This window comes from Pelodiscus sinensis, chromosome 2 (assembly GCF_052426305.1).
Source record: "Pelodiscus sinensis isolate ZL-2025 chromosome 2, ASM5242630v1, whole genome shotgun sequence".
NCBI lineage: Eukaryota > Metazoa > Chordata > Testudines > Trionychidae > Pelodiscus > Pelodiscus sinensis.
The window spans coordinates 214,413,935-214,426,907 of NC_143053.1; the positions used below are offsets into that span (position 1 = coordinate 214,413,935).

The 12,973-nt window shown below is 45.7% G+C and overlaps 1 protein-coding gene across 7 annotated transcripts in view; it reads left to right on the forward strand.

The window, feature by feature from the left end:
* The first annotated feature begins 4,366 nt into the window (after positions 1-4,366).
* Positions 4,367-12,973, forward strand: part of SGCE (sarcoglycan epsilon) — a 66,212-nt gene continuing 57,605 nt past the window's right edge. For 2 of the 7 annotated variants that reach the window (XM_075922350.2, XM_075922354.2), the window contains exon 1: positions 4,370-4,547. In XM_075922350.2, the coding sequence (XP_075778465.1) occupies positions 4,391-4,547 (157 nt within the window). In that variant the 5' untranslated portion in view covers positions 4,370-4,390. Of the gene's footprint in view, positions 4,548-4,814; positions 5,167-12,973 lie in introns of those variants that run through there. The other 5 variants (XM_075922353.2, XM_075922356.2, XM_075922351.2 and 2 more) reach the window with 4 other exon arrangements.

Below are 12,973 nucleotides of genomic sequence, written 5' to 3' on the forward strand. Positions count from 1 at the left end.
TGTAATATCTGATATGTTCTCTGTCTTAGAACTTTATTTTATATAAAGGCAATATAATAGTTTGTCTTATTATCTGGGCCTTTCCTAATGTTTCACAATATTCTGTTAGCTTTTTAGAATGTCACTGCGCATTGACAAAATACTTTCAGGGAACTATCCACAATGATATTAATATCTCTTTCTTGCGTGGCAACAGCTATTTTAGAACCCATAATTTTTTATATGTATAGTTGGGATTCCCAATAATCCCACTATTTTCCCATGTGCATTATTTTGTATTTATCAACACTGAATTCCATCTGCCTTTGTGTTGCCCAGTCACCCAGTTTTGTGAGATCCCTTTGTAACCCTTTGCAGTATGCTTTGGACTTAACTATTTTGATTGATAAATATTGGCAAAATTTGCAGATGATACTCCTCACTATTTACCCCTTTTCTAATATCATTTATGAGAAAGCTGAACAGCTGTCATCCAAATGCAGACTCCTGGAGTACACCACTATTTATTCCTACTCTTTTCCCCCTCTATCTGTTAAGTGGAGTACCTGGCAATGTTTTCAATATCACCTAATGATTCTTTGGTTACTTGAATGACAAGCCTTTTATCATAATCACCTTATTCCCTCTATTTATAAACAACCCCCTGGAAGAGTCTAATAAACTGATGATACAGCTATCTATGGCATTAAGACCATTAGACACAAGCCATGAAGCTGAGATATTGCAATAATCCAAACAGATCCTGGAATGGATACATTTTATTTTTTAAATGAAGATGACTACCTCACTGTGGGTGAAGGAAGAGTGCAAGAAGAGATTGCACTGGGATTTTATGGTATACTAAGAGAAACAAAGTTAAATCTAAGAAAGGTCTCACACATCATCCTCAAATGACAAGGTACATACTCTCATTGGAAAGGCAAAATCCATTAAAGTCAAAACAATAAAATAAATAGTGCTTCTAGTAGATGCAAATGTGGTGCAACAATTCAGAGGGAGGATAAACTTCCATCCAAGCACTGTCTCTATTTGGTAGCAATAATGATGCCAATTTATCAGGCAGAATGAGAGGAACTCTGTTGCTCCATAAAGCCATTTGAAAGATAAAAAGCTGATTAGATTGTTCCATCTGGAAATTCTAGCAGCCACCACAAAAGATGATACTTCAGCGAAAGGATTGGGCAGTTCTGTTTCAGGGACAGCGAGGTGGATATGCTAGCCGAGATTGGTTGCAAGAAAAGCTGGGTAGAAGGAAAACAAACAACAAAAAATGGTTGGCTGTGATAGCAGAGCAATTCCTCCATTACAAGCAGTCCCCGAGTTACGCGGATCCAACTTATGTCGGATCCGCAGTTACAAACGGGGCCCGTCTCCCTGGTCTCCAGCAGACCAGGGAGAGGAAGCAAAGTGGCGGAGCACGCGGGCAGCGGACAGCCCAGACGCGTCTGGGCTGTCCGCTGCTCGCGTGCTCCTTGGCTTTGCTCTGCTTTGCTCCCCGTCTCCCTGGTCTGCAGACCAGTGGGATGGGGAGCAAAGCCACGGAACACGCAGGCAGTGGACAGCCTAGACACGTGTTCCGCGTGTTCCGCGGCTTTGCTCCCCGTCCCCCTGGTCTGCAGACCAGGGAGACGGGGAGCAAAGCAGAGCAAAGCTGTGGAGCCCGAGGGCAGCAGGACAGCCACGGCGCGTCTGGCCTGTCCCGCTACCCCCATGCTCCACGGCTTTGCTCCGGATGCCTGTGGTACAGCAGCTGGGGCGCTGCTGGTTGGTCCCGTAGCGCCGCTCTGGGCACTACTGGACCAACCCGGCAGCACCCCAGCTGCTCTGCCCCAGGTGTCCCCAAGTCAGCCGCTGCTGAAACTGACCAGTGGCTGACTACAGGAAGCCCCTGCCCTGGGCTTCCTGGAATCAGCCGCTGATCAGTTTCAGCAGCAGCTGACTTGGGGATGCCTGGGGTTCTTAAGTTGAATCTGTATGTAAGTCAGAACTGGCGGTGAGTTTCAGCAGCGGCTGAATCTGGACGCCAGTTCCAACTTACATACAGATTCAACTTAAGAACAAACCTACAGTCCCTATCTTGTATGTAACCCGGGGACTGCCTGTATATCTATGTGCTAGTAGAGGGTGGTCAATCTCACCACAAACAACTCAGTATTTATGGCTCAGCCCTTCCTACTATCCCACAAAATGTTGATGTACTCCTGTTGCAATCAGATAGATCTGGTACCATCTTGGACACCTACTAGTTTTGAGTTTCAGTAGTGGGGCCTAATTTCTGGGCCACATCCTGAATACCTTCCTCAAAGAAACTCCCATTACAGTCTATCAGAGCCCATGTAAGCGTTCAACACACTCTAAAAGTCAGACACTTATTTAGAGTAAGCACAAAACAAGGAACTTGCCTTTAATTTAGGTATATCAGATTTAAAATGTTACTTTCACCATACAAGGACTTCGGATCTGGGCATCTTACTTCAAAGTCTACCTTAGGGCTATGTCTACACTACAAGATTTTTGCGCAAATACGGCACCTCATTTTTTGTGCAAGAAAATCTACAGTCAATCGACAGAACAGAGAGCTTTTTGCAGTGTAGGTATACGTCCTTCTACGAGGTATAACTCCTTTTTGCACAAGAGTTCTTGTGCAAAAAGATGTGTGTGGACATTCAACAAGGGTTTCTTCCACAAAAAGAGACTATCACAAAAAGCACAGGTACTCTGATGGCCATTCGATGAATGGCCATCAGAACTTTCTTGTGCAAAAATGTGTCTATGCAGTGTGGACGCTCTCTTCCGCAAAAGCACATTGGCCTTTTGCGCAAGAAGTTTTTGCCAGAAGAACTAGCAGTGAAGACCTAGCCTTTGTGTCATTACTTGTAAACGGATTAGGGTCATCTTCCTAATGACTGGAAGATAGCTAACGTGATGCTAATATTTAAAAAGGGCTCAAGAGGCGATCCTGGCAATTACAGACTGGTAAATCTAATGTCAGTACCGGGTAAATTATTTGAAACTATAGTAAAGAACAAAATTGTCAGACACGTAGATGAACATAATTTGTTGGGGGAAAGTCAGCATGGTTTCTGTAAAGGGAAATCATGCTTTACTGATCTACTAGAGTTCTTTGAGGGGGTCAATAACCATGTAGACAAGAGGCAGCCAGTGGATATAGTGTACTTAGATTTCCAAAAAGCCTTTGACAAGGTCCCTTACCAAAGGTTCTTAAATAAAGTAAATTGTCATGGGATAAGAGGGAAGATCTTTTCATGGACTGATAACTGGTTAAAAGACAGGAAAAAAAGAGTAGGAATAAATTATAAGTTTTCAGAATGAAGAAAGGTAACTAGTGGGGTCCCCAAGGGTCTGTCTGGGGACCAATCCTATTCAACTTATTTATAAATGATCTGGAGAAAGGGGTAAAAGCAAGGTGTCAAAATTTGCACAATACCAAATTGCTCAAGATATTTAAGACAAAAGCAGACTGTGAAGAGCTTCAGAAAGATTTCACAAAACTAAGTGATTGGGTTACAAAATGGCAAATGAAATGTAATGTTGATAAATATAAAGTAATGTTCATTGGAAAAAATAATCTAAACTATACCTACAATATGATGGGGACTAATTTAGCTACAACTACTCAAGCAAGTGGGAGTCATTGTGGATAGCTCTCTGAAAACGTCTACTCAGTGTGCAGCAGTAGTCAAAAAAGCAAACAGGATGTTAAGAATCATTAAAAAAGGGACAGAGAATAAGACAACCCCTCTATCACTGACATGGCTGGACTGAGCAAGAGAAAGACACTCCCCACATTTCCCTCACTCCAGAGCCTAGAGGGGCCCAGGCTAGTAGATTGTGTGTGCTCCATCCCAACCTTAGGGATCCAGGCAAACCAGGGGCCGCATCTGCCCAGGGCCTGAGCTTCCCCACCCCTGGTTTGAAGGGACTGAAGTTTGTCACAACAGACCGGAGAAGAGTTACTGTGTAGCTGAGCGGGCATGGATGCCTGAGGCCATCTGAGCGGAAGGGGCTCCAGGGCGAGGCGAGGGAAACCCGCTCACCCTGTGCCAGTGCAGTAGCAGCAGCAGGGCATGAAGGACCCAGCCCAGGGTTAAGTTCAGGCCAGAGCCAGCGAGGCCAGGAGGCCTTGTGACTGGAAACAGCGCCCTGGGAGACTGGAAGTGGGGACTCGCCCCGGCTGCTGGGAGGCAGGCTACTGCACCCCCCTCCCTCCTCGCACCGAGAGCTGCCCGTGCGCGCGCCCTCCACTGGCGGCTCGGAGGCGCGCGTTGGCTCGCTCCCGGGGCTGAGCGGAGCCCGGCTGCTCCCAGCATGCCCCGCGGCGGAGGCCACCGACGAGCGCTGCTTGGAGACGGTCACTAGGGGCGGGAGGATGCCGCTGGCTGGTGTCGGGCGGCGGCACGGAGCGGGCGGGCGCAGGATGCAGCAGCGGCGGGAGGAGGAGCGGGCAGCCATGCAGCGCTGTGCGCCGGGGCCCCGGCCGCAGAGCAGGCGGAGCGGGGGCGCCCTCACCACCCTCCTGCTGACAGGTTGGTTGCAGCGGCTCCTTCCCTGCAGCGAGCGGGCGCGGCCCCGTGGTACCCCTCAGCCCCTCGCCGGCCGCCCCCATCCCCCGCCTGCCTCTGCGGGCCCCCTAGTGCCTGGGCTCGCTGCGCCAAGCACCTCCCCGGCCCCGGGCTGCGCCCCCCTCCAGCAGCTCCTCCTGTAAACCTCCCCCCAAGCCCGCCTCCCCGCCAGCAACGTCGGCCCTGCCTTTTGCCCTCCAGCGGCTGGAGCCTTATTACCCCGCCCCACCCTGGCAGGCAGCCGCCACCGCCATCGCTGGCTTGTTATTAAGGAAAACGGGAGGGAGCCTTTGCAGCAAAGCCAGTCTCAGAGCACCGCCGTCACTGCATCGCCCAGTCAGCCCCTGGAGGATCGACGCAGCCCCAGCTGCCCCTTCCCTCGGGCTTGTTGTGCGAACGCTCCAAACAGCTACCATGCGGGACGTGAGGGGCACTTTCCACGTACGGTATTGCTGGCCAGCCCCTCCCCATCCCAACCACTGCTTAGCTGCACAGGGAGCAACATGCCCATTTTAGCAGCATTCCTCCCTTTGGGAATGACGTACATGGAGAGAAGTGTCCTGATGCCGCTGTAACGAATGTGGTATGTATGCCTCGGTAGACGGACAAGCTGTAATCATGTCAAAAAAAAAATGAAAAAAGGTGATGCTTGGAGAGAAGTAGTTCAAAAGGAATCCCTGTATTCTGTTTGAGCACGTATCTGGTTTTACTGGAGACTACAAAGATTCTGTTCTTCCTTGTCCCCTCTCATGACCTCATAGGTAATAGAGGTGTCTACATATCCTATGTCTGAAGCCCCATGCATGTTTCTGACATTGTAATTATTTGCACATTCAGGAAAGATTTCCGAACATTAATGGTCACTCACACCAATGTCAAGCACTCAAGTTAGAATGCCAGAATTAAGGCTCTACAGACAACTTGTAGTCTGTTCCCATCTGCATATGTTTATGAGATTCATTAATCACACAAACATATTTCCAGAGTGTACACACACACAGAGTATGGTTGTTTCTGTTAAATGCTCACAAAACTACTAAGCAGTGGCATTTAGGAACATGTACCTCAAATATGATAAAGTCATCATGCACATTAACATATTTTTAAAAATGGAAGTAATGTGAAATTTGAGGGCGAGTCTAACAAGTGGCTATTGAGCTACATGGGTTATTGGGCCACCGCGAGGCTGGAGCAGCCCCCTGCCTGTGGCAAGTAGGAAGCTGCTCCAGACCGCATCAGTTAACTGGTTAACCTTTTACACCCGTAATTCCTTCCTTTCCCCTCCATGATAGGATTAAATTGTCAGTAAAAGGGGAAGCAAGGCATGGACATAAATTTTCAGCAGTGTTAACTGAATAGATACAGAAAGTAGAAAAAAATGGCTTCTGGAAGATTAGTTGTTCATTTCTGGTACTTACTGTAAGAGACCTCAGATTATTTACATGTACATTACAGATGAATAGGCTCATTGTGTAGGATATTAGTGGGTTGTGTAGTCAATGAAGAGTAACATCAGAAGGGAGTAATCACTCAATTAAAATAACGGATTAGCATTTAAAAATATTTTTAAAGGTTTTTATGAATTTCTGGAATGGGAATGTGGAAAACAAACCTATTTGAGGCTTTATAAGCTTGCTATTTTCAAAGCATCTGACAATGTAGTGCATATGAGCAAGGTATAAGACTCAGTTGTGGCCAGCCATATGGGATTTAAAAAACTGCATCCTAATTTTATTATGCAAGTACCATTTATTTACATTATACCAAGCTTCTGCATTACTGTATTTATTGCAGAATTACACTTCATTTACTTAGTAATAAAGATGTAGCCGTGTTAGTCTAGTCTAGCTGAAACAAAAAACAGGACTATGTAGCACTTTAAAGACTAACAAGATGGTTTATTAGGTGATGAGCTTTCATGGGCCACCTAATAAACCATCTTGTTAGTCTTTAAAGTGCTACATAGTCCTGTGTTTTACTTCATTTACTTGTTTCTCCAGTTTTATAAATAGGAGTGGCCAAACTGGCTACATGCATCTCTTTTACAGTGGAAATGCAGCGTATGTATTTCTCCACCCCAGCATTCTGCATCTAACTGACTGGTGTGGGGGAGCTCAGGGCATCTACCTTGCAGCATCAGAGTAATGAAGCTAGGGGCTCCAACCCCATGAGAGCTGAGGCACCTGCCAGAGCTTGGGGCTTCACTAAGAGCAGGGCTGAAGCTCTGAGCTCTGGCAGGATGCCTGGCTCTCAAACTTCTGAAGATCATTGTATGTGGCTCACAAGGTCAGTTAGTTTGCCCCTCCTGTAAAATATAGCTATAGATGTCATTTTGTGCTCTCAGCTCACATAAAAAGGCAAAACTGTTCATAAGGTAACTATCCCACACCTCTCTCTCTCTTTAATAGCTTTAAATATTTTTGCTGAACCTGAAAGATTAACAAATGTAGCCTCTTGTGATCACTATGCATTTGAAGTCACTCCCTATTGCACATAGAAGATGCTTAATTATCAAAAAGACTCTATGATACATTGCTGATCTCAGCTTCAGTAGCATGTCAGGGGGTTTGTCCTCAGATAACTAGGGTTTGTCTTATTTGACATTATATGTGTGATGGAGTGAATCAGAGAAGTCTTTTTAGGGTTGGGTGTGATGATTATGCCACTGACAACCACCTTCCTGCTCTCTGGGCTTTCCACCACTCTGTCCTCTTGGGCCAGATCCTCTAGTCTCCCCCAGACAAGGCACAGTGTTGGGGTTACCATCAACCTGTAGAGCAACAGACACTGAACCAGTTCAGCCCTGAGAGGACTTAGTTGTAAGGGCTCAGCACCCAGGAGACCAGCCCCCCAAAAGGGACCAAAACCCCCAAATATCCATTTTACTCTGTGTAAAAGTTTTATACAGAAAAAGCTTATAACGGTTAGCCTACTTCATCAATGAAAGGGAGATAGCACAGTGGTTGCTGCCACTCCCCAGTAACAATTATTTACAATGGGCTTGATAATACACAAAAAAGTATAAAAAGGATTTAAATGGTTGCAAGTGAAAACAGTCAGATCAGAGTAAGTTACTACATTAAGATAAACAAAAATATTTAGCAGGTTCTAATCCACTAAGAAACTTCTACATGCAAATTCTCATGTCTGGTAAAAGCTGACAGTTGATCTTTACTCTAGCTTGGGTCTGCAGTCTTTCAGAGTCCTTAGTTATTATATATCCTTTAGGGGGAGCTAGGCAGTTTCAGAGGCACCTGAAGACAAAGGCTAATTTCTTCCTATTACTTAGACTTCTCCCTAGGGCAGGAAATCTGTTTGGTATGTCTAATTCCCATGGAAAGATACCAGGTCCAAAATGGATTCCAGTACCAGGTGGCATGGTCACATGTCTTTCTAGGATCAGCCACCATTTGGGCTTAGAGGACAAACACTACCTTTGATAGGTTGTTGATTTGATCACTGAGCCATTAAGTTTCCTGGGCATCAATAATGGCCCTCATTAGCATATTTAGAATCAGAAATATGAATTGTGGCATACAAGAATGATACATGCACAAAAATAGGATATATACATTCAGCAGATTGCAACATTAAAATTGATAGGTTACATGAGGTATTTTGTATAAAGTATCTTTGAGTTATGCATATTCATAAACCAATTTTCATAAAGGGGGCATAGCATATGTTTGAGATATTCACTTAATTCTGAATTCTTACTTGTACATCAGTTAGGATTTTGGAAGTCATTCAATATCATTTAATACACTTAAGCACTGTTTTGTTTTTAAATTGCTCTTAACCTGTGCATGCAACCTTCACTGATACTAGGTTATGGTCTGCATATTGATTGAGAGCATTGCTTGAAGTGTTGCCTTCTGCAAGTTTGGCTAATTAAGATCTTACTCTCTCCTTTAGTTATATCACTTGATATGCAATGGGCATAAGTCCAGTCTCATTTCCTTTTTATGAAGTACAAATAGCAAAGGATTCAAAAAGTTTATTTCAGAAATACCAGTCTTATTTACTCTGAAAAAGCATGTTAACTGGCAATGATATTTAAAAAAAGACTAAAAGGTAAAGGGTATGAATTTTGAGTCACTGTTTTAAGGATTTTTTTGTTGTTGACATTGAATTCTACTGTGTAATGAAATTTCAATGAAAAACATTGAGGATTTCGAATCTTGAGATATTGAGAATTAAGAGTGACCATCTGTGACCCCCTGCCTCTGTAAATCCTTCAGCAAAGCCAGGGAATAGAAGACTTCACATTCTGGATTGCATTATCAAGTCATGATTTCAGATCTGGTGGAAAAGAGTGTTTAGTGGAGTCTGAGATAAAAGATCTCTACCTTCCCCCAATATTAAGCCTCATCGTTGATTTCCCTTTGAAAAGTTTTATAAATCAGTCATGCTGCCTTTAGAGTCAGATTAAGGGAATCTGAAACTGTAGGCACACAGCCCCTTGCCCCCATTCCACAGCCCTGGCATTCCTCCTCCCTCTACTTGGAGTGGCTTCCTTCTCTCTTGCAGAGGCAGTAATAGTAATATGGATGCCTCAGGAACAATAAGAGCCCCCTTCATCTTCTGAGAGTCATCAGCAGGAATCTTAATCCTTCAGTATATGCTCTAGAAGCAGGAGTGAATCTGCTTATGAAACTAGACTAGACCCATTGCAATCTTCTCTTCCTGCCATAGAATAATCACTAGCATAAGGTTTGTATGACTATGCAAGCAGTGGACTGGGTTTTGGTAATTACAGCCACTGGGAAAAAAAAGGGGTGGTTTGCACTCTCGATGGGTATGTCTACACTACAAAGTTTATTCGAACTAACAGCCGTTAGTTCGTATTAACTTTGATAGGCGCTACACATACAAACCGCTAGTTCGAACTTAATTCGAACTAGCGGAGCGCTTAATTCGAACTAGGTAAACCTCATTCCACGAGGACTAACGCCTAGTTCGAATTAAGGAGTTCGAATTAAGGGCTGTGTAGCCACTTAATTCGAACTAGTGGGAGGCTAGCCCTCCCCAGCTTGCCCTGGTGGCCACTCTGGGCACCACCAGGGAAACTCTTCTGCTCCCCTTCCGGCCCCGGAGCCCTTAAAGGCCACCAGGAGCCAGCCTCCCAGGAGCCTGCCCAGGTCCGCAAGAGGCGGGCGCCCACCTGGTCTAGTGTGGACATCGTGGACCTCATCCACGACCTCCGCACTAGGCACAGGAAAGTGGACATCTAGGTCAGGATAGCTGCCAGCCTGGCCACCCAGGAGCAGGTTTGCATGAAAATCAGGGTAGTCCACTGAGACCCCCGACCCTGAGCCCTGAGCTTAGAATGGCCGTACTGGGTCAGACCAAAGGTCCATCTAGCCCAGTAGCCTGTCTGCCGACAGCGGCCAAGCCATTTGTCTGGTGCCATCCATCTCCAGCCTTCCACAAACAGAGGCCAGGGACACCATTTCTACCCCCTGGCTAATACCACTCCATGGACCCAGTCTCCATGAATTTATCTAAATTCTCTTTAAACTTTGTTATAGTTCTAGTCTTCACAGCCTCCTGTGGCAAGGAGTTCCACAGGTTGACTATTTGCTTTGTGAAGAAGAACTTTCTGTTATTAGTTTGAAGCCTGCTACCCATTCATTTCATCTGGTGTGCTCTAGTCCTTCTATTATGGGAACTAATGAAGAACTTTTCTTTATGCACCCGCTCCACACCACTCATGCTTTTATAGACCTCTATCATATTCCCCTTCAGTCTCCTCTTTTCTAAGCTGAAAAGTCCCAGTCTCTTTAGCCTCTCTTCATATGGGACCTGTTCCAAACCCCTGATCATTGTAGTTGCCCTCCCCGCTCCCACCCTGTCTCTTCCCCTCTCCCACCTCCTTTTCCCAGTCTCCCCGAGTTTTGTTCAATAAAGAGAGTTTCTATTTTTGAACACACGTGTCCTTTATTTTGTACATCAGGAAGGGGGGCTAGGGAGGGTTAAGTGGAAGGAGTTGAGGGAGGAATGGAGTACGAGCCCCCGATGGGGAGGACTGGGGTGGCTCTGCGGGCTTCTTGGGGTGGAAGCTCTCCTGCAGCCCCCCGATTGACCCCCCCCAGATGGCAGCCTGCGGCAAGTGCAGCCGGTCTGATGGCCGAGTGCTGTGATATGCCGAGTGTGGGCACTCAGGGCTCTCCAAGTCATCGAGGTAGACAAGCAAGCAGGGAACCCTGAGAACTGTCTGTCCGGGGTGGTGGTCGGGTTCCTTTAAGCACAGCCCTCGGCAAGCCTGAGACAGAAGCTCCACGCTCTAAGTCCTAACCTGATGCCCTGCCGGCACTGCTTCTGGCCAGCCTTAACTTCGGTTCAAGGACCACTCAATGTGGACATGCTAGTTCGAATTAGCAAAACGCTAATTCGAACTAGTTTTTAGGTCTAGATGCACTAGTTCGAATTAGCTTTGTTCGAATTAACTAATTCGAATTAAGTTAGTTCGAATTAGTGCTGTAGTGTAGACATACCCAGAGCTACTGTTTGTCCATCTATGGATACAGACATTACTAAGTATCAATTACTTAGGTTACTTTTTTCAGTGTTTGCACCATGGAAGCTAGAAATTTGTTTAAGTAAGCATTCAAATTCTTTCTTGCATGATTTAAGGAGGAGCAACGCTAAGGAACTAGTGCTCATCCCTTAATCTAGCCCACAGGGTACATTATTCCAAAATAACAGTCTGCATTTATACTACACGCAATTATTTTGACATAATGTCAAGCTGGAGGGCTTTATTCTGACTCCTGTGACCCTCATTTTACGAGGAGTAAGGGAAGTCAGAGGAAGAGTGCTTTTCTTCGGACTTCCTGCTGTCTAGACAGTTCCAAAAGTCAAAATATGCTATTTTGACTTAAGCTATGCAATTGACATAGCTCAAGTTGTGTATCTTATTTTGGCGTTAGCCTTGCTGTGTAGACATGCCCATATTGTCCTTCCTGCTGACATAACTCAGCATCCAAATATAAGAATGGTTAGTAACTCAAGCTTGTATATTAATGAAATAAATAGATACAGATAGTTATGTCTTTACAATATTCATCTGATTGGCTTGACTGCAATTATAGATTTTTTTGTTTTGTTTTTTGTGTGTTTGTGTGGGGGGGGAGTTATTTGCAGTGTGCTGAGCTTGTGTTTGTCTGTTTGGTTTGTTTGTTTGAAGGAGCTTCTAAAAGGTTTGAAATCTAGAAGCCTCTGTTAATTGGCTGAGCCTCAGTCAGGGGGAGGGGTTACCAGATCTATATAAGCCTGTGACTCAGCGACCAGGGAGAGCGTGAACAGGAACAGCAAACATGAGTTTGGAGAGGGAGGGGGAGGTTAGAGGGCACCAGTGACTTCTGACCTTCTTTAAAACATAACTTAGAATAATCTATATTCCAGAGGTTTAAAAAGAATCCCAGTTTATACTTAAACTTATTCAGTACAAAAATGGTGACAGAAGCCCAGCAGCAGAATGGGGGCTATCTTGTTTATTGCGTCGAGTGTCACATGTATGATTACCTGCCCTGTGGGCGGGTGGCATATGTGTGCACCCGTTCCATAGAGCTCCTGACCCTCAGAGACCGAGTTCGGGCTTTGGAGGCCAGGGTGGCTGAACTGGAGGAGCTAAGGAGGTAGAGAGATATGTTGATGAGACTTTCCGTGACACTGTAGTACTGTCCCACCTCCAGTCTGAGAGCCCCAGTGCTCTTAAGGAGGATGAAAGTCTCAAGGCAACAGAGCATTCAATGGGAGCAGAGGGAAACCATCCCGTAGTTGGGACCCTCCTCCCAGAGGATGTTGCGGTATCCTCTCACACTGAGGATACCTCTGAGGGGGAGGGAATGCCAGTTAGGAAGAGGCAGGTGTTAGTAGTGGGTGATTCGATCGTTAGAAACATAGATAGTTGGGTTTGTGATGACTGGGAGAACCGTATGGTCACTTGCCTGCCTAGTGCGAAGGTTGCGGATCTCTCGAGGCATCTAGATAGACTTATGTGCAGTGCTGGGGAGGAGCCGGTGGTCGTGGTACATGTAGGTACCAATGACATAGGGAAGGGTAGGAGAGATATCCTGGAGGCCAAATTTAGGCTGCTAGGAAAGAGACTGAAATCCAGGACCTCTATGGTGGCGTTCTCGGAAATGCTTCCAGTTCCAAGCGCAGGGCCAGGTAGGCAGGCGGAGCTTCAGAGTCTCAATGCGTGGATGAGACGATGGTGTAGGGAAGAGGGGTTTAGATTTATTAGGAACTGGGGACACTTTTGGGAGAGGGGGAGCCTATACAGGAAGGATGGGCTCCACCTAAACCAGGGTAGAACCAGACTGCTGGCACTAAACATTAAAAAGGCCGTAGAGCAGTTTTTAAACTAAGAGATGGGGGAAAGC